Here is a 20,057-nt window from a genome sequence, read left to right on the forward strand (position 1 = left end):
TGAAGTCAGCATTTTGAGCCATGAATATGTGGAGAGCCTCCCCTCTACTGGTGGAAACTCTGCTTTTGCAATTGAATTTTGCTATTGGTTGATTTGGAGGCAGGTGATGTGAACAGTATCAGCTTTTTGTCACCAACCAACTCAAACATGATTAAGATTTATTTTTTTTCTAAATTCAATACAGTTTTAATTAATACATCTATCAGCACTATTAGGACTAACCCTGACTCTAACCCTTAAACTAGATGCATTATTTAGAGAGTTAATTAATCATTACATCTAAAAAAATATTTAGAGACCAGCTAAGTCTGTGTACCGTTGATTTTCCTTATTGGAAAACTTTGATAAAACCCCTTCAGTGTGTGATCCTAAGTCTGTGCTGGTGTTGGTCAGTCCTATTGGAAACCCTTTAATATAGTTATTAAATCATAAATTATGGCAGATAACATTCTGTCAGTCCTATCATAAATTGCATCATTGTGAAAATTTTATACGTAGGTGCGAAACCCTTTAAAGTCTGTAATTAAGGGCAATAAAATACATAAATATGAACAATATAAAACCACAAAGTGATAATAAGCATAAAACGTCAAAGCAAAATTATATATCCAAATATATAACTTAAAATGTGTTCATTTTCCATATATTGTTCATCGGCTTTGGTTATGTAAAACAGTCTGTGTAGCTGCACAAAAACCAAAGACTGCATTGGTATAGAAGTTCCTGTGCATTACGGACTTGACTTGTATCTCTTGATACACAACTTATAGACATAAAATGCCGTGTTCACTATTTAACAAGATAAAATCAACTTGAGATTTTGTAGTCATCCATTTATAAAAATATTAATCGTAAAAACCACATCTTATGGCAAGCCTGTTTTTTTTTTTTTTTTACTTGCAAATGCCCATTTCACATGTTGACAGCAAAATAATATCTGTTGCCTGTCCATTCTACTTAAATGTACAGTAGGAACATATATGACTAATCATCTATATGTCCAAAAAAAAAGAGGTGTACATACTGTATGTTTTAGTACTTCTATGCAGAAGCATCTCGGTCTATACACGTCTCACAAACTCTAGTTCCTGAGACCTTTTTTTCTAACCATGTAAGGTCTGACGTTATCGTTTAAGGGTTTCCTTGAAAGGTCATCATCTCCAGGCAGTTGCCCGTTCATGTGAACTTGCCTGACATGCGCTGGTGGCAGTGTAAAAACAAAATTATTTGACTCATTGTGGTTATATATGTTTTACCTCCTGCTGCTGCAGTGTGACCAGAGGATGTGGAGAAAAATACAGAGCCTGGGGTTACTGCATGTCCAGGAGTGCTCCTGTACAGGGACTCGCTGTTTTACCTGACTGGGTCTAACCTATGATCAGCTGGCCAGTGAAATACAGGAACAAAATCTGGCTGATTACAAAATTTTGTGATGGTGGCCCAAAACCTAACGGAGACGTTTTATGTTGGGTTGTGATATCATTTGTCACCTGTCTACATGTGTCATGGAAAATAAAAACTGGAAACATTGTCAGTTGTGTATCAGAAACACACCAGAATGATGTTTGGCAAGTTTCATTGGTCAGATTGTGACTTTTATTGGTCTGATGTGAAGTCTCTCTTTAATCTATGCACAAGTCAAATCTGTCCTGTTTACCCAGCCCACACTGCAGGTCAGGTTTCAAAGTTTCCCTCTCCTCTCTGGGCTACATGAAACACAACAAATATTGACTGGGGCTGGGAGTTGATCAGTTCACTGGATTTTAACCTTCAGTTTTCAACTGGACTGCATTACCAAGAAGTGCCCTGCAGAAGGGCTGTGTTTTTAATGTGTATGAGCAAGGGTGTGTTTGAGCTCCCATGGCTGGAATCATGAGGCGTCTGCTGCTGCTGCTGCTTATAGGGTTCTTGCTCCTTCATCAGGGCCGCTGCTTTGAGTTTGTAATAGATGGAGAATGGGAGGAAGAGACGGTGAGTTGGAGGGTGTTAAGAGGGACTGGGGAAGGTGGAAAACTCTGATTGTGCAACCTTTCATTTGTAGGACAGAGCTTAACCCACTGTTTAGACTACTGATCAGTCAAATTAAGGTTAAAAATGCTTTTTTAATTGAAAGAAGGCTAAAATAAACATGAATTCTTTTCTTTTTTAATTTACTTTTTTATTTTCCCATTGCAAGAGCAGTTAACTTGTGCAAAATTAAACCTAAATCTTTGTCATGTCCCCTGACTCTTGAAACCTTACTTAAATTCTTCATTGTAGAGTCAATGTTTGATCCTGAAGTCTGTCTAAACATGTATTCAATAACATGGAAATATAAGCAGCTCCTCCCAGTTAATTACGCTTGATGGTACCATTTGTTTTCTCAAGTAAAAGTTTTTGAAATGAAATCTAGACTGTTGTCCTGACCTTTGAGCCTTTAAAACTTAAGAATTCACTTTTGTCTCTAAGTGTGATGTAAATTACATGAGATTTAGAAGCAGCTGCTCCTTGAATTGTTGCAGAAAAATACAACATTTATAACTTGTTCACTGTCCCACTTTGAATCATCTGCAGAATTAAATCTGATTATAATTAAAATGTTCTTTCTTCCACCAGTCAGGTCTACGGGATCACAGGCAGAGACACAAGGTGAGGCTTTTCTTGTTTTATGTCTAATTGTATAATGCAGCGCATGAGTTGTAGGTTTGTTTTTCTCAACGATGTTGCAGTAGCAGCAATCACTGATCCGTGGAATGCGTCTTACAGACCATACAAAAATAAACAACAAATGATTGTAATCCTACATCATCTTACGGCTATACCTGATTTGTATGTATCTCTCAGAGAGTGGAGGTGAAGCTGACCATCTGTGTGTGTGTGTGTGTTTCAGAGAGCTACACTGACCAGCGAGGAGCAGGAAGACTTTGAGGTATGACTCTGGGCTTGTTGTTGGGGCCATCTCCACTGTGGCAGAGTTGAACCTTATCTAATAATCAATATGCTGCTGTTTGACGAGATTCCCATGACTGACAGATTATTGACTAATTCTGCCTCGGTCCCATTTTCTGTCTCTTTTTCTATGTAAAAAATCAAATCAGGGAGACAGTTGAGTGAAGCAGACTGCTTTATTTTGGTGTTCAAATTCCTAACCCAGTCTTCCTTCATGCCATCTCAGACTATGACAGAATGTTTCTGATTTAAATAGGACTCCTTGAGAATAGAGGCATAGACACAAAGCAACTGTACTTGATGGTAACTGTTACTTAAATCAAATCTTAGACAGAACCAAGTCAAAATCAGGGTCATAGATAAACTAAAAGCAATGCAAGGCTGAGACCAAACCAAATGAGTTGTAAAACATCCACATCCAGCTGAAGGTTCTCTGAATGATGAAATCGACATAATAAAAAAGTCAGGGAATTATGTAAGGTTTAATCCCCACTGATGGATCCAACTTTACAAACTTTAAAATCACCATTATTTATTGAATTATGGATATAGAACATACTCTGGCTGAATCCAAACCTCCTTTGGCAAGTCCAGGCCCAAAAAGATTTGTTTTTTTGTGAGTTTACTAGGCAACCAGTAGAGATGTCAGAAAGTGGAGCCAAGAATGGGCTGTGTGCACTATAGTCTGACACATTTCTAGTGAAACTGCAGGCCATTGGTCAACATCTGCCATGCGAGCAACTGCACACTAGGATAGTAACGCTAGTCAAGAAACCACGTCTCTTTACTGTTTTATTATTTTAATGGTGTTTTCAAGGTTTTGTAAAGTTATGCTATGAGCTCAAAAAATACCATCACTGCTGTGTCCCACAATGTACAACTTGTGCCAGTTTCAACTTTGTCATGAATTTCCACACTTGGGAGGTGGGAAGATAATATTTGGTGAGACAACTGTACCATTACCAATCATGCAAGAGTCTGCGGCCAGCACTTCCAGAGTACATGCCTGATTCAGCCTGATTCAGCCTCTCTGGCCTTGCTGGCCAGAAATTTGCACACTGTCTCAGGTCAAATGTGGAAGTGACCCACATGTGAGCTCCTTAAAACCGCAGTCTTTTTATACACATCTGCTTTTGTACTGTCAAAGAAATGAAACAAACGGATCATTAGTGAGCTTTAGAGATGCTGGTAGGCAGATTTTTAATTTTTTTTTAACCTTTGGGCAGAGCTGGGACACCTGTTTCCAACAATTATGATAGATAAGCAGTGACAGTTAATAGGGAGGTATCCATCTTCTCACTTAAAACGGCTACAGAAATGCAAAAGTAGTTTCTGAATATTTCCTGAAGCCACTAACTTTTTCCTGACTTGTCAAACTGTTCCTTCAATGACTTAACATCTTGAAGTACCCACAACTCATGTTGTGTGGCCAGCGACTGCTCAAACCACCAGAACTTTTCTAAATTGTTCTAAAATCATTTTCATGGAGGAGGATTATTGCAGCGCTGTTGGATCAAACTGCATCAGTTTTAGTTACATGGACCTAATAAACTGCCAACTGAGTGTAATTTCAGTGAAGTGTTGGCTGAAAGGGCGGAATAGTGACACGGTGCTTGGCACTGTCACCTCACAGCAAGAAGGTTCTGGGTTCGAGCCTGGGGCCATTCTGTGTGGAGTCTGCCGGCTCTCTCCGGCTTCCTCCTACAGTCCAACGACATGCAGCTTAGGTTGACTGGCGACTCTACCCACAACCCTCGTCAGGAAAAGTGGTATAGATAACAGATGGATGGATGTTGGAAGAAAGTAAATGGAGGATAAATATAATGTTATTGTATTACAATGTCATAAAGGGGCAATAACAGTTTAAGATTTTTAATTGTTTGTGCTACACAGTAGAAAACATCGGAGATAAAGACATCTTTTGAAAATGTTGAGATAGGTGGGAGAAGAATTCATAGAAAGTCTGACTTTTAAAAGCAGTGACCCAGAAGCTGTTCAGATCCTCCTGTCTGTCTAAAATCTCCACACTTATGTTTTCTTTTAACACTTGCCCAGGCCATCCGCGGAGATGACATCACCGTCAAGAGCTACAGGGTGGAGAGCCGCATCACATCACGTTTTGCCCACACCACCGTCAGGAGCTCAGTGGTTAACTCGGGCTCCAAAGCCCAGAGCATTGGCTTCAATGTCCAGATCCCTAAGCAGGCTTTCATCACCAACTTCACCATGTGAGCTCAGATCCACACAGTCCAAAATGCCTGGTCAACCAAGTGAGCCCAGTTGTAAGTTTTCTCACTTTCTGCTGCAGGACTGTGAACGACATAAAGTTTGTGGGCTCGGTGAAGGAGAAGACGGTGGCCAGGAACCTCTATGCTCAGGCCAGAGCCAAAGGCATGGCAGCGGGCATCGTCAGGTACTAGCCCAGTGTCTGGATCACCTGTGGAGCTCAACAGCCTCAGAAAGACTGACTTGTGTCTGCTTTACAGGGCTAATTCTCAGGACATGGAGACATTTAAGACGGAGGTCCATGTCCCTCCCAACAGTTTAATAGAGTTTGAGCTCCACTACCAGGAGATGATGCATAGGAAGCTGGGATTTTATGAACACTCACTGTACCTGCAGCCCGGGAGGCTGGTGCCACACTTCCAGGCAAGAATACCATGCATCATATTGTATATATCTCTACAAACTCGTATTTGTTGCTGCATTCGCTCCTGACACAGTCTCTCTTTAGGTGGATGTGTACATTTTTGAGCCAAATGGAATTTCCTCAGTACAAATACCAAACACGCTTGGAGCGCAGTTTGAAGAGCTGGTCAGAGTTACACAAACCAATGACAAGGTACATTTACATTTGTTATTTTAGTCATAGAAAATTCAAGTATAAATTTGCATTAAAATATCTGAATCTGCATTGTAGTACACACAGTATTAGCCAGTCATCTTGTTGGGCTACGGGTCTCATAATAGGTCTTGAAACCTTAACTTATATGGCTCATTAAAACATTTAAGTTTCCACTTTCAAAGACATTTATAGGAACATTTAATGCTGCAAAAATGTGAAACTTTGTTAGGCAATGATGCCAATACTGAAAAATTGACCTTGCAACTTAACAGCCATACAGGACTCTTGGTAGAAATAGTCAGTTTTATGTGTATGCAGGCATTTGACTGTTCATTTTGTGTGTGTCTGCGTCCGCAGGCTCATGTTGTCTTCAAGCCCACCTTACAGCAGCAGAGAAAGTGTGAAAACTGCAGTGACAGTGCTATAGATGGCACCTTCATTGTCAGATATGACGTGAAAAGAGACAGCAACTCCGGAGAGCTACAGGTATCACACACTCCAAGTGTTCTGTTTAAATCCTTGCTAATTAACTTGATTAATGCTGCACACTGTCTCCTCCAGGTCTCCGACGGCCACTTTGTCCATTTCTTCGCTCCATCAAACTTCTCCCCACTTCCTAAAAACATTGTGTTTGTCATTGATGTGAGCGGGTCCATGTGGGGGGTCAAGATGAAGCAAGTCAGTTTTCCAACAGTCTTCATGTAAAACACTGACACTGTGTGGCCATTCTGTAAGATGCATTTAACTCCAAACTTCTCTCGCAGACAGTGGAGGCCATGCAGGCTATCTTGGATGACCTGACCATAAATGATCGCTTCAGCATCATCGACTTCAATCACAATGTGCGTTGCTGGAGTGAGGAGCTGGTCCACGGCTCCTCCTTTTACATCGAAGATGCCAAGAATTACGTCCAGAGCATCAAACCCAGTGGAGGTATAAGAGAAGACGGTGTTATTCTTCTGTCCAGCAGGAGGCTTACAACTCTGTGACTGCTCTGATAAGCTGGCTACCAAAAACATCTGTCTGGTAATGACCATATTTGACTGGCCTTTGACTTCAGGCACCAACATCAATGAGGCACTGATGAGAGCAGTCCAGATGCTTGTGAAAGCATCCAATCGGGGGCAGATTGAAACTCGCTCTGTCTCCATGATCATTCTGGTGTCTGATGGAGACCCCACCGTTGGTAAGACTGACAGACTCAGCTACTCTTACAAAAAATTTTAGACCTTCAGCCATTAAGATACTGTTCTTTATGATTTATTTATTATTGCAGGCGAGATCAAGCTCAGCACCATCCAGAAGAATGTGAAACGAGCGATGAGGGAGGATTTTTCTCTTTTCTCATTGGGCATCGGTTTCGACGTGGACTATGACTTCCTGGAACGCATAGCCATGGAGAACAGGGGCATGGCTCAACGGATCTATGCGAACCATGATGCCGCAGAGCAGCTACGGGTACGACATCTTTCAGGGAATCTTCAGTCTCCTCTCATTACCTCTGCACTCAACCAAAAATATGAAACATCATTGTTTCCTTTACAAAAGAAGAATTGCAGTTCCGTCCTATGATCTGCATCTGTTTTAGATGGATCTTTTACTTGATATAAAAAACAGGATATAATGCAGGGATATGCAGAAGAAGACTAACAAGACAAAAGTCTCCTGAAAACCTGGATATAAAACAAACTTTAAGATGAGCAGGTGTAGCTACTGTGAGCTAGATGACCATCTCAGTTTGTGTACACTTCTGCTACAGCAAGATAAAGATTTGACAGGAGAGTCAGAAAATTCTGAGCTTTAAATATATTGTTTTCTAACCAGATCCACAGGTAATGAATTACTAGAACTAAATTTTAGTCATGATACTGTAAGTTAAATGCTATCTTGTAATTTAGAATGTTATTATCAAGACATTCAGCAGAAAATTGTTTTAAAAAAGGATTAGTCTCTAAAATACATTAAATAAGAGCTGTTCCTTTGCTAAAAGTTGATAATGCCTCATCATTTTTCAAACTGATCAAATGCAAAAGAGCAGGGTTCAGTGAACTGATGCTCCTGTGGCAGTTTAGTCCTCATTCGCTGGCTCTTCTCCCCCCTGCAGTCCTTTTACAGACAGGTTTCTTCTCCTCTGCTGAGGAAAATCATCATCGAGTTCCCTGAGGACTCAGTGTCAGACATCACTCAGAACCACTTTGATAAATACTTCAGCGGCTCTGAGCTGGTGGTGGCCGGGAAGGTGCTGCCATCTGAGAGCAACACACTGACCAGCTTCACCACAGCATCTGCAGTGAGTTTACCAAACACAAATCTATTATTTCCGACGCCATTTCTGTCTTTTTGTCAAATACCAGATAGTTTAATCTCTTCAGGGAAATGAGCAACTAGCAATGAGTAGAAGATCAGTACCTGGAAGCTTTGTATGTAATTCCACTCAGTTTTTAAAGTCTTGAATACACAGACCATGAAATTATCCATATGTTTATTATTTGTGCCATTATTGGAAGCCACAAATGTAAAGTGCAGTAGTGAGAAATACCCATCTGTTGGACATGGGAGGGCTAAAATTCCACTTCACAGAGGATTAAACTGGGACTCTGCTCTGTGACTCCTCAGGCCAGTCTGGACATCACGCTGGAGACAGAGGCCGACACTGCGGAGCTGGATGCCGAGTTAGCCAAGCAGCAGCACTCATTCCCCGGCTTCGCCAGACAGATGTGGGCTTACATCACCATCAATCAGCTGATATCTGAAAGGTGTCAAAGTGATTTATGCACTTACATACATGAAAAATGTGGAAATGTTTTCAAAAAGAAAGAAACAAGATCTTTAATTGGAAATGAGTGCAATGAATCAGTTTAAATGCTTTAATGTGAATAAGGGCCCTTTATCACAGGTCAGAGTTGAACCTGTACCTCTGCTGCTGTGTGGTTTCCTGCAGGTCTCTGGCTCCGACAGCTGCCAAGAAGAGGAAGATCACTCAGCGGATCATGTCGCTGGCTGTGGAGCATCAGTTTGTCACTCCGCTTACTGCTCTTCTGGTGGAGGGCGATGATGGAGAGAGGCTGCTGGCCGACTCCCCAAGAGACCCCAAACATGGCTGCTGCTCAGGTGCCCGACAAAAGGCAGCACATACCAAAACAGACACAGTACGGTAAAGAAAGAAGGTTAAGAGGGAAGAAAACACTTCATTAAACTAAATCTAAAACATAAAAGGCAAAACTAATAAACATAAAATACATGTGAACATATAGTAACTAGCTCACATGTGTGTAGTACCCGCCAATGGTCTGACTCCGTCCAAGGTCGTCTATCAGCCTCCACCCTGGGTCCTGATGACCACTACGGCCCCGCCAAGTCAGGTTGAGACGGGCCCACGGGAGGAGCAGATTGTGCCTCACCACATCAACATAGGTAACGCGCACACACACACACACACACTTCTGGGGACTGTCAGACCATGGTGAAAACATCTGCAGTGTCAGATATAAACCATCTCCACTGTGTAACAAGCTGTTTCTCCGCCAGTGGACAACGACCCTCACTTCATCGTCCACCTGCCCAGAAGTAACATGGACGTCTGCTTTAACATCGACTCCAAACCTGGTCATATTCTCAACCTGGTGTCTGACTCTGGATCAGGTACTGCACTATATTAAACGTAGTACTGTTACTGTTTCTGTTCCTGTTCTGCTTTGGCATCGAATTTAATGCTACATGTGCCACAGGTTATAGGTGAACATGCAGCATTTTAACAACAGAGACAGATTATTAATTAGCACACTGCTTGTATTTTAAGGCATTTGTTGAATCATTATAAATGAGATCACAGCAGTGAATGAGGAACAGCCTTTGGAAGCCCAAGTACAATTTCCATGAGGCTGGATTTGGAGGAAGACCATGCTTTCCTCTGCACACAAACCTTCATCATGCCCATGTGACATGATATGCAATGGAGATAAGTGTCTGGATGTCTTGAGCTTCTTTTCATCTGCTGTATTTTTACTGATATGTGGTAGTTTTCCTGTACAGCACAAAGAGGAGCTATTTGACTTTGCAGCAAAATGAACTTAAGGTTTTGAATTGTATCATAATGGAGGAGAGAAGGTGTGATAGGAAAATTACTTCCTTGGGAAAAACTTGTTTGTGAAAAGTTGTTTTTGTGTCACAACCAAACAGTTCGACTGGTTGGGGGCTGAAATGTAAATCAAATGGCCAGTGATGAAATTGTTATACACCAAAGTGCAAAGTCCACATGACCCTGTGATTTTGTTTGTCTGCCATTATTATGTATTCATGAAATCCTGATGTTTGAAAGGACTAGTTCAACATATGGGGAAACGTGTTGGCTGGCTCTCCTGCCACAAGATTGTCGCACAAACATCCTGGCGTCAGTCAGCAGAGGCATTTGCTCTGCCTGGCCCAGAGACAGTCTGCTGGTGGTAATGATAAACCTTAGAAATGCAGATTTCTTCGGTCAGAGACAGGCTAGCTTCCTAAGCTCATCTTCTGGTTGTGGCTTCATAGTTAAAGGACAAACAGGCAACTCTTCTTATCAAAGGTGACTTTGTCCTTTAATGACAGATATTTTGTTTATGGACAGAATGTTGTTGAAACTCTGTCTAAAGCTGCTCATTAATGCGTCACTTGTTTCTTTGCTACACCTTTACAAATGTATTAACTCTACGTTTCCCGTTAGCTTAACTATAGCCCAGACAATGAATATCAGTTGCCTACATTTTATAGATTCAAGATCACTAGACACTAGTTTTCACACCAGCAGTGAACTTTCCAGATCAAGTGTGACCTTCCTGTGTTGCTCCTCCTCTCTGACCTCATCTCCTGTCCTGAAGGTGTGGTGGTGAACAGTCAGCTAATTGGCTCTAAGCGGGTGCACAAAGGCAAACTGAATACCTACTTCGGCACCATCTCAGTCTACTATCAACCTGATGGAGTGAGTGTGACGGTCAGCACCAGCAGCATCGCCATGACTGATGGCAGGAACAACCACTCCTTCACCTGGGGGGCCACAGCTGAAATCACACAGCATGGGTAACATCACACCTTTAACCACACCGTCAGCCTTACTGCTGATACATCTGGGTGACTGTCTCATTGTTTCTGTGTCAGGCTGAGGATTTCCATTGTGAAGAACTCTCATGTGGCCATCACGGTAAATAATCATATCCAGGTGATGGTGTTGCTCCATCGTGTGTGGAAGAAACATCCCGTCAATGTCGACTTCCTTGGCGTCTACATTCCCAACAACAACCAGTACTCCCCTCTGGTGCACGGGCTCATAGGTAAGTGTGTGAGACAGTGGGCCACCTTGCAGGTCTTAGGTAAAGCACCTGTTGAAAAACATGGATGAAGACACCCAGAGTTGAAGGGGGACCATGTTTGTCAGGACCCAGAACAGCTGGAGTGACACCTAAACACTGGCTTTTACCTAAAGGTTGTGGAGATGACTGTAGTAATAACCATCTGAGTCTGTACTGGCCAACCTTAGGAGTAAAAAAAAAAGGCTTTGGAGAGTAAAACACCGTAAAGTGAAGCATTGTTTATTATTTTAAAGTCATTTTTATTACTGTGAAAGATTCAACATCTCGAAGAACCAATTAATATGTAAAATTAACAATGTGTTGTTCATAATGTCTAAATATACAAATAAAGACAGAATCAGAAAATTGACCGACATAAACTGGAGCACAGAAGAAACTGCTGCTGGTAGGATTTTTAGTTTTATCTTATACTAAAGTCTAAATTTTCACTTTTAGCATTCTAATAATGAATACAGGTCTCAGTGTTTCACTGATATTTTTATTTATTTTCTTGTCTAGTACCAAAATTCTTTTCAATTGTGGATGGTATCTAGTGTTTGACCCAGGATTGCATCTGTTTTGGTAGACAATCTTCTGTAACAGGGCAGATAAACTGTGTTAGCAGGGTCTAGTGTCAGGCTCAGGTAGGTTTTATGGACTAATCCAAACATCGTCTAACCCTGCCATTGATCGAAACTGGTAGACTGGAGTCTAATAATGTGTGTGTGATCTCTCAGGGCAGTTTGCTCGAGATCCTGAGGTGAGTTTATATGACATCCATGAAGGACTCGACCCTCTGAAGAAGGAAGCAACGATGGAAGTGAATGGCAACAAGCTGCTCGTCACCAGGTACACCTGAACTCGTTTAAAATCCGTTACTGAACAAACTGACTTATTAAAACCAAAAAACTTGTGTGTGTTTTAGAGGCTGGCAGAAGGACTACAGGCAGGATAAGAGACGCGGCTCCAACGTCTACTGCTGGTTCATTCACAACAGTGGGAAGGGCTTTATCGACGGCCACTACACCGACTACATCGTGCCAGATCTCAACAGCTTCCTCCAGATGCCCTGAGCAGCCAGAGAGAAGTGCCCAGTGTGGTCCTTTTTTCACCGGTGTCACATTTGTAGCTACATGTGATTTCTCACAGATTAGAACAGCAGAAGTCCAGTTCTGCATCTGCAGTGTTAAAATCAACTTGAATATTAATACAAAATAAACTAATTGAACACATTGTCATGAGGTTTCTGGGTGGTAGCTCACTGGAAATGCACTGTGGGATATGTATGTACATGAGGAAGTAACTCTGACACAGTAGAGTCCCTGAGGTTAAAACTGGAGGGTTGCTGGTTCAGGCCAGTTTAGAGAAATCCTCATAAGCGATGTCCACTCTCTTCCCTCTGTGTTGACCCTGAGGGTGAGAACATGTGAAACTTTAACAATGGCTGCAGCCCCAGCACAGATTTAAAAAAAAAGCAACATACGTGAATGCAGGTAATGGCTAATAAAAGAAACACAGACTTAAAACAACTTGTTACGTGTGACGTTTTCATGTCAAATGTGATCAGAGATAATCTGGCCTGCTCGGTGGGCATTGTAAAGAACTGTCAGTTTTCCAATTCAATTCAATACTGATTTTTGAAAACCCAAAATCGATCCTTGCCAGGCAGCCAGAAAGTTTTCAATATCCAACTTGCAGATGCACAGTAGATAAGACACCACTGACTAACATGTTACAGGCATGAGAAGAGCCTGAAAGCTGGAAATACTTACCGAGTCGAGCGTGAGTGTAGCGCAGAAATTCTTCTCATCTATCCCCTCTAGCACAGCCTCGGTGTCTCTGTAGGGCCCGTTCAGGATCAAAACCCTTTTACCTGCAGGGAGTTTGATAACAAGAAGCTGAGGAGGACAGAAAACACACCGTGTTGATTCCACTGGTTGTAAAGCTGCTGTTTTACCTGGTGCAGGTATGACCGTCTCAATGTGGTTCTGGTCCAGTTTCAGTTTGTCTCCAGAGTCGATCATTTTCACCACCGCTGTGTATTTGTCTCGCACCTCCTACAGCAAAAAGATCCACTGCCATTAACATCTTTCTTCTCTCCATGTGCACAGAAACGTCCTCTCAACAAAGCTAAATACAAAGCACTGTCACCGTGATGATAGCCTTCTTCTTGTGGTACTTCTCTCCCAGTCTCTTAGTGATGACTTTGACCACAATGTTGGGCTGCAGCCAGTGATCTGTTTTGACCTGCTGCTGCTGCTTCTTCTTCTCCTCCATCTGAACAGAAAGAACTCGCACATTCAGCTGCAATAGATTCTGACTAACTACAAACTCAAAGACATATAGAAGACAAGACAAAATTATCTTCTGACCTCCATGATCTCCTCCAAGGCAGATTTCTTCTTCTTCTCCCCTCTGGAATCCAAACCTGAGGATGTGTCTTTTCTCTTGGTTGAACTTGTTGCTGCTTTGAGAGCGCTAGATCCCAGGACAGAGCTACAAGGGTTACAAGTAATTAATTGATACCTGCTTGATAATTGTGTAGCAGAAAAAAGTACTAAGAATAAAAATCTGCTCAGGAGCATCAGTACCTCAGTTTGGAAGGACCAGCAACTGATGAAGATGCACCAAGGTTGAAAGCAACTAAAGCAAAGAGAAAAAACTGTTGTTTAAAGTGGATTTGACCAACAAGCATTCAGATATTTAAGGTATAAAAGAATATCAATCTGGATATCAATCTTTGTCTGAAACTGAGTATTTTTATTTACTTAACACATCCAAAACAAAACCAAACGCGCTGATCACAACCAGAAACTAACCTTTCTCTTCCTCACTCTCACGTTTGAGTTCAGTGTAAACCGGAGTTTCCTGAAGAATAAACACAACATTTTAACTGCAGTGAAGTCAAACCTCTTGTGGATTTCATTTAGCCAAGGCGACCCGGTGTGAAGCTGAAGTCTGTCTTGTGGCCACTCACTTCCTTCTCCTTGCCATCGCGGCCTTTGCGGACCTGCTCCTCGATGAACCTGGCACTCCTCTCTTCGTCGTCCAGCTCCTGCTTCTTCCTCTTGGCCTGCTCCTCCTGGCGGCGGATGGTCTCCGGGTCGCGATCAATATACTGGATGTACCAGCCTTTGGGGGTCTCATCAACCTTACAAAAACCTAGTAGTGAAATTTAACACACGAGGACGGATTAAAGTCTAAAGTGAGTGCGCTTAGTTAATGCCACAGAAACATGTCTACAAATGTTTGGTCTGGTATTTCTTCTGAATAAAGTTGCACTCCACGGTATCAGTGAAGGTAAGTGTCTCACACAGGCAGTGATCTGTTTTGACCTGCTGCTGCTTCTTCTTCTCCTCCATCTGAACAGAAAGAACTCGCACATTCAGCTGCAATAGATTCTGACTAACTACAAACTCAAAGACCAAAACGTCTTCCTGGTCACTTTGTCCTCTTTTCTATTTCTTTATCTTTCACGTGTTTTCACCTTGTTGTATTGCTGATTTTCCACATCTTAGATTAGCTTCACTGACTAGTGGGACCTCTCCTACAACCTGTGCAATACTAGTTACACGATGAAACTGACCTCTAGAAGTTCCATAAGGAAAACATTCAACAATAAGAATTACATGACCAAAGAGCCTATTTCTGTGCATGTTCCCTGGGTGTTGGACCACACTGTGAGGTTGACCTGGGTGTTGGACCACACTGTGAGGTTGTGTGTGATGCATTTCCACCAGCCTACCTTCTCTGCCCAGCCACTTGGTGAAGTCAGTGAGAGTCTCCCACTGCGTGGAGTTCATGTGCACGTGCTCCCGGTCACTTATGTATTCGTTGTAGACAATGTTATTGTGCACTCGCTTTGTCCCTGCAGATGAAAAAGGACAGCTGCGTAAACAGCTGCTGTTAACAAACATCTGGATCAGCTATGGGGAAAAGGAACTCACCAAAACGTCTTCTGAGCAGCTCCAGGAAGTCGCTTTTGAACTCACTGGAGGAAACAGAGGAAGAATATTTAGTCTGCCGTGCAAGTACACCACTAACGTTAAATGGGCAGCGCCATTAATAAACTCACTCTGAAAAATAGTCCATGAACCTATTTGGATTCTCTGAGGCCAGCAGCAGCTGCCTCTGGTGGGACTCTGACATGCAGTGACACTTGAAGCCATTCTGACAACAAATAGGAAAGTTAGTCAAGGTTATTAAATAAGTAAATACGGATCAGGCAGATGTAACAAACATCTCACCTCGTCTCGACACTGCTTTTGACACATCTGACAATACCATCTCAGCTTCTGGAGACCTTTGGCTTTTATCCGGTTGCCGATAGCCTTCGGGGAGAGGAAATCTGCTTTCCCCATTCCGACCAGCTACGAGACACATAAACACGCAATATAACGCTAACACTGAGGCCAAAGCTGTAACAATGTTGCTCGAATCACGGGTAAAACATCCGGTGCTAAGGTAAACACTTTTTCCGCGTGTCCAGCACCATAACCTCACAAAAAATGGGAAATCGCGCGAGAATATCTGATGTGTTCAAATCCCGTTGTAAGATTGGAAAATACGTATTTGAAGACTTTTATCAACTTGCTGGATTCAGGTTAACATCTTCGTTTGCTTGAATAGAAACTCGCACCTTTGGAAACAAACTGGATAATAGTCTTTACGTTTGGAATTTGTGAATGGTTTAATCAAGGTGTTTTGGGGCATACCTCCAAAACACAGGTACGTGTATCCCACAGGTTTCAAATTTAACTTGAAGCTATCTTTGTGAACAGGTGCTTGACTCTGTGACTTAATTGTTTTTCACTGCAAAGGCATCAAATGCGAAACGGTAGTTACATGAAAGGCTATATGAGCCACTTAAGCCAAGGCTGGAGATTTAAGAGTTAGTTAATTGTTGTTGAAGATAATTAACAAGGCAAATTTACCACACAAAAGCCGAAATGTTTCAATTAGCAACCTACAAATAAATTTGCATGAACATATAACTTATTGCCTGCACAAATAATGCAAAATTTTTTGGAGGAAAATTAAGTATTTTACTAATCAAAAGCGACTTAAACAGAATACGCATTTTTTCATATCAGTAACAGCCTAGACATGTTGCACAAAACAGTAAATTTACGTGAAATTCTGTTCAATTTGACTTTATTTGTATAACGCCAAATAACAGCAGCAAAATTATTTCAAGCTTCTTTACATTAGCCCAGACATTACGGTGTTATAGGATAAAACCCAGCAAATCTCCGATGAGCAAGTACTTGGCGACAGCGAGGAGGAAAAAACTGTGGAGTTAAATTTTTAAGTTGTGAGAAGTTTTCTGAGTTCGTTCATGTTTTACGGCGGCTTATTTTACGATACTTTTGGCGGAACATGAAGGCAGATTTCGGCCATCTTGCTTTTAGTTTGCGCCTGCGCAGTCCTGTGTGTCTGACCTTCATTGGAGCAGCTATGTTCGCCAGGACTAGCGCGTTGGTGTTCTCCCCACAATGGTAAATTCCAAAATATTTTAGTGCTTTCACAACAGTCTTAAATAGTATCTTTATATGTATTGTATGCATATGTCTGATTAGAATAAGTGTGTACCTCCTAGTCAGGGATGTATAAAGTTATTAAATGCAAGGACGTGCTAACGTGGAGGCCGCGGCTAATGAATGACAGGGTTGTGCTGCGTTCTGAGTAGATGGGTTTAGCCAGGTAGAAGCTAATGTTAACTGAGTTGATATTTACTTGCTAAAAGTTTACTAGCACTAAGCTTGTGTCTGAGAAAATAGTTTTGCTGTACTACCTAACACACATAGTAATTACAGTTAGCTAGGACTACGTTAAATGTTAGCGCCTTTTTTGTGCAGTAACGTTACTTACAAAGCTAACTGATATTAGCTGACTTGCTAATAGTATTAATCACTTTTCAGTTCAAAGTTGCCCATACTACCGTGACCTTAACTAGGGACTACTGTTCATGTTATACTGTAGTACTGTGCATATTGTCGATTCTTGCAGCTAACGCTTACATGCACCATTTCTGTTCACAGTGGGCAGGTCAGGAACATGGCTACCTTGAAGGACAGTAAGTATTTTTGTAGACACCCGCAAAACAGCACATTGCAGGCTTTAATCTCAAACTGATAAACCTTAGCTGCTGATCAGCGTTGGCTTTGCCAAGACCTGGTTGCAAACAGTATTGCACTAAGTGATGCTGAATTGTGGAGCCCGTCATATCCCAAGTATGCATCTTTGTCAGGGGAAACAGGTGAAGTTGCTACATGTGTGAATGGAGTTTAGTGTGATGTATGATTAGACTGTTTTGTCATTGTAAATGAAATTCGAGTCACGATGCTGATCATGATTTCCTGGTGGCAAATTATGTGGAACTTGTGTTATTTTGTTTAGGTAATAAGCATGTTGAACACCTGTTGTTGTTTTATTCAGTGAATTTAAATTTCTGGAAAAATCAAGGTAACTGTTTTCCATGCGTTTTATGTGTACTGAGTAAATCCTGGAAATTGGTACTAGCCAGAAGGCAGTGCTCTTCATTGATTTACAGCTTTGCTCACAATGGTCTAATACAACTAAAGATACTACAGGGTGGACACCTTGGCATAAACGTACAGTAAAATCTCTCAAGGTTGCATCATATGACCATCCTCTCCCCTCTCTAGTCACCCTTCGACTGAAGTCCATCAAGAACATCCAGAAAATCACCAAATCTATGAAAATGGTGGCCGCCTCCAAATATGCTCGTGCTGAGAAGCAGCTAAAGCCAGCCCGCGTCTATGGCGCCGGTGCCCTGGGTAGGTAAACCTGTCCTCCATGTTATCTCTCACTTGTTGTGATTATTATTTTATTTTTTGCCATTTAGTTTAATATATTAAACTGCTGCTCTCCAGCCCTGTATGAGAAGGCTGACATCAAAGCGCCAGAGGACAAGACTGCCAAGCATGTGATCATTGGTGTGACCTCTGACCGTGGACTGTGTGGTGCCATCCACTCAAATGTGGCCAAGGCCATCAAGAGTGAGATCGCCAACCTGACCAGTGCTGGGAAGGAGGTGATGGTGATCAATGTGGGAGACAAGCTGAGAGGCCTGCTGTACCGGTACATACTCCCCCGCTTCATAATGTTGGATTCGGCTTTTTCCATTAGGGGCAGATGTTTGTTAGGATGTAAACTGGCGTGTTGTGTGATAATAATTGCTAATCAAATGTAGTGTTCCAGTTCTTGCTACTGGTGAAAGCCACATGTATTGTAGACACAGTCATTTTGTTTAGTTGATGTTTGCATTACCAAATGATGTCATTGCTTTTTTGGCTCCACTCACATCAAAACTGACAGCAGGGAAGCTCAGCACACTTCACTCACTCAGGCAATAATGGGTTAATTGACAGTTAAAAGAAACTTGGAATAGTAGAAAGTGAAACTTTGAAGCTCTATTTTTCTAATAATAAAACTGTACATAGTTTCTTTCTGTGCAGGGTGCAACAGTGTTCAGGTCAGGGCGTTGGTGACATCTCCTGTTACGTTTAAATTGGTCTCTGTCCCAGAAGCAGAACATAATCATGGAATGAAATTCTGCAGGTAATGATCATTTAAATGTCCCCCATCAGAACTCATGGAGAGCACATCATGCTGAACTGTAAGGAAGTCGGTCGTAAGCCCCCCAGCTTCGGCGATGCCTCCCTCATCGCCACTGAGCTGCTCAACTCGGGATATGAGTTTGACCAGGGCTCCGTCATCTTCAACAGATTCAGGTATGACTTTTTTTTTCATTGTTTGGCTCAGTGTGCACATGCTCAAAGACTTGTTTGTTTAATGGGTTAAAGACTTAAGTTGTATTGCAGACAGATATGAATGCATCATTTCTCCCGATGCAGGTCTGTTATCTCGTACAGGACAGAGCACAAGCCTGTATTTTCCGCAGACACAGTTGCAAACTCAGGTAGTACTGTTGTGTCGTTTATGTTAACAGTTTTACACTCAGCCTCAGGTGCCGCAGCCAGACAGAAACTCATCCTGTTTCCCCCTCCTTCCAACAGAGAACATGACAGTCTATGATGACATTGATGCTGATGTGCTGAGGAACTACCAGGAGTTTGCCCTGGTCAACATCGTCTACCTAGCTTTGAGGGAGTCGTCCACCAGCGAGCAGAGCGCCAGGATGACTTCCATGGACAACGCCAGCAAGAACGCCTGTAAGATTCTGGATGGCCTGACTGGCTTTTCTCAGCTTTGAGGAGGCTGATCTAGATATTTTAGAACATTAACCTCTTTTGTATTTGACAGTGTTGGTTACTGTGTGACAGTATTTAGTTTCTCTGTGGGATATCATGAGAAAAATGGGAATTGAAATGGGTATAGTTGAGGTAGTTGGAATAACCTGATTTTAACCATCATGGGAAACTAAGTCTCTGTCAAAACTTTGTATTTACAGTCAGGGAAAAACTTATTTGAACCCCAGCTGATTTTGTAAGTTTGCCCACTAACAAAGAAATGATCAGTCTACAATGTCAGTGGTAGGTTTATGTGAACAGTGAGAGACACAACAATAACAAAAAATCCAGAAAAATGCATTACAAAAAAAGTTATAAAGTAATTTGCATTTTCATGAATGAAATGAGTATTTGATCCCTTTGCAAAACGTGCTTTAGTACTTGGTGGCAAAACCTTTGTTGGCAATCACAGAGGTCAGACGTTTCTTGTAGTTGGCCACAAGGTTTGCACACATCTCAGGAGGGATTTTGACCCACTCCTCTTTGCAGATCCTCTCCAAGTCATTAATGTTTCGTGGCTGATGTTTGGCAACTTGAACCTTCAGCTCTCTCCACAGATTTTCTATGGGATTAAGGTCTGGAGACTGACTAGGCCACTCCATGACCTTAATATGCTTCTTCTTGAGCCAATCCTTTGTTGCCTTGGCCGTGTGTTTTGGATCATTGTCATGCTGGAATACCCAACCA

The 20,057-nt window shown here is 41.9% G+C and overlaps 3 protein-coding genes across 6 annotated transcripts in view; 2 read left to right on the forward strand and 1 right to left on the reverse strand.

Moving 5' to 3' along the window:
* Positions 1-1,872: 1,872 nt before the first annotated feature.
* Positions 1,873-12,182, forward strand: itih2 (inter-alpha-trypsin inhibitor heavy chain 2). The gene is made up of 21 exons (XM_020613325.1): positions 1,873-1,971; positions 2,596-2,628; positions 2,870-2,908; positions 4,984-5,156; positions 5,237-5,341; positions 5,415-5,577; positions 5,663-5,770; positions 6,131-6,259; positions 6,335-6,451; positions 6,538-6,706; positions 6,834-6,959; positions 7,050-7,231; positions 7,878-8,063; positions 8,390-8,529; positions 8,715-8,884; positions 9,050-9,187; positions 9,302-9,415; positions 10,627-10,825; positions 10,904-11,076; positions 11,832-11,943; positions 12,020-12,182. Exons 1-21 carry the CDS (start codon positions 1,873-1,875, stop codon positions 12,165-12,167), a joined length of 2,823 nt encoding a protein of 940 aa, XP_020468981.1. The 3' UTR covers positions 12,168-12,182.
* On the reverse strand, positions 11,951-15,902 carry kin (Kin17 DNA and RNA binding protein). Of its 2 annotated transcripts, none has more exons than XM_020613266.1 (13): positions 15,810-15,902; positions 15,342-15,464; positions 15,170-15,264; positions 15,042-15,085; positions 14,840-14,962; positions 14,072-14,256; positions 13,914-13,962; positions 13,686-13,737; positions 13,467-13,590; positions 13,246-13,371; positions 13,052-13,151; positions 12,867-12,967; positions 11,951-12,504 (listed from the first exon to the last, which is right to left on the reverse strand). In XM_020613266.1, exons 2-13 carry the CDS (start codon positions 15,453-15,455, stop codon positions 12,445-12,447), a joined length of 1,173 nt encoding a protein of 390 aa, XP_020468922.1. In that variant the 5' UTR covers positions 15,456-15,464; positions 15,810-15,902; the 3' UTR covers positions 11,951-12,444. The 2 variants fall into 2 exon arrangements, with proteins under 2 accessions (XP_020468922.1, XP_020468923.1); XM_020613267.1 differs by lacking the exon at positions 15,810-15,902 and adding an exon at positions 15,734-15,807.
* The window catches only part of atp5f1c (ATP synthase F1 subunit gamma), a 6,259-nt gene continuing 1,938 nt past the window's right edge, over positions 15,737-20,057 (forward strand). Inside the window, exons 1-7 of one of the 3 annotated variants that reach the window (XM_020613271.1) lie at positions 15,737-15,822; positions 17,136-17,170; positions 17,763-17,894; positions 17,991-18,198; positions 18,708-18,851; positions 18,975-19,039; positions 19,137-19,292. In XM_020613271.1, coding sequence (XP_020468927.1) covers positions 17,152-17,170; positions 17,763-17,894; positions 17,991-18,198; positions 18,708-18,851; positions 18,975-19,039; positions 19,137-19,292 — 724 coding nt within the window. In that variant the 5' untranslated portion in view covers positions 15,737-15,822; positions 17,136-17,151. Of the gene's footprint in view, positions 15,823-16,382; positions 16,593-16,732; positions 16,798-17,135; positions 17,171-17,762; positions 17,895-17,990; positions 18,199-18,707; positions 18,852-18,974; positions 19,040-19,136; positions 19,293-20,057 lie in introns of those variants that run through there. The other 2 variants (XM_020613269.1, XM_020613270.1) reach the window with 2 other exon arrangements.

The sequence above is a fragment of the Monopterus albus genome, unplaced genomic scaffold (assembly GCF_001952655.1).
Source record: "Monopterus albus unplaced genomic scaffold, M_albus_1.0 scaffold132.1, whole genome shotgun sequence".
NCBI classification, from domain to species: domain Eukaryota; kingdom Metazoa; phylum Chordata; class Actinopteri; order Synbranchiformes; family Synbranchidae; genus Monopterus; species Monopterus albus.

What these genes read in the sequence shown, in the direction of transcription:
- kin (XM_020613266.1), bottom strand. Translation starts at nt 15,455, where the DNA reads ATGGGGAAAGCAGATTTCCTCTCCCCGAAGGCTATCGGCAACCGGATA. An exon ending in TTCATGGACTATTTTTCAGA is followed by an intron (nt 15,086 to 15,169) that starts GTGAGTTTATTA and finishes TGTTTCCTCCAG; the next exon opens with TGAGTTCAAAAGCGACTTCC. An exon ending in CAAGTGGCTGGGCAGAGAAG is followed by an intron (nt 14,257 to 14,839) that starts GTAGGCTGGTGG and finishes TTTCACTACTAG; the next exon opens with GTTTTTGTAAGGTTGATGAG.
- itih2 (XM_020613325.1), top strand. Translation starts at nt 1,873, where the DNA reads ATGAGGCGTCTGCTGCTGCTGCTGCTTATAGGGTTCTTGCTCCTTCAT. An exon ending in TTACACAAACCAATGACAAG is followed by an intron (nt 5,771 to 6,130) that starts GTACATTTACAT and finishes CTGCGTCCGCAG; the next exon opens with GCTCATGTTGTCTTCAAGCC. An exon ending in TGATGGAGACCCCACCGTTG is followed by an intron (nt 6,960 to 7,049) that starts GTAAGACTGACA and finishes TTATTATTGCAG; the next exon opens with GCGAGATCAAGCTCAGCACC.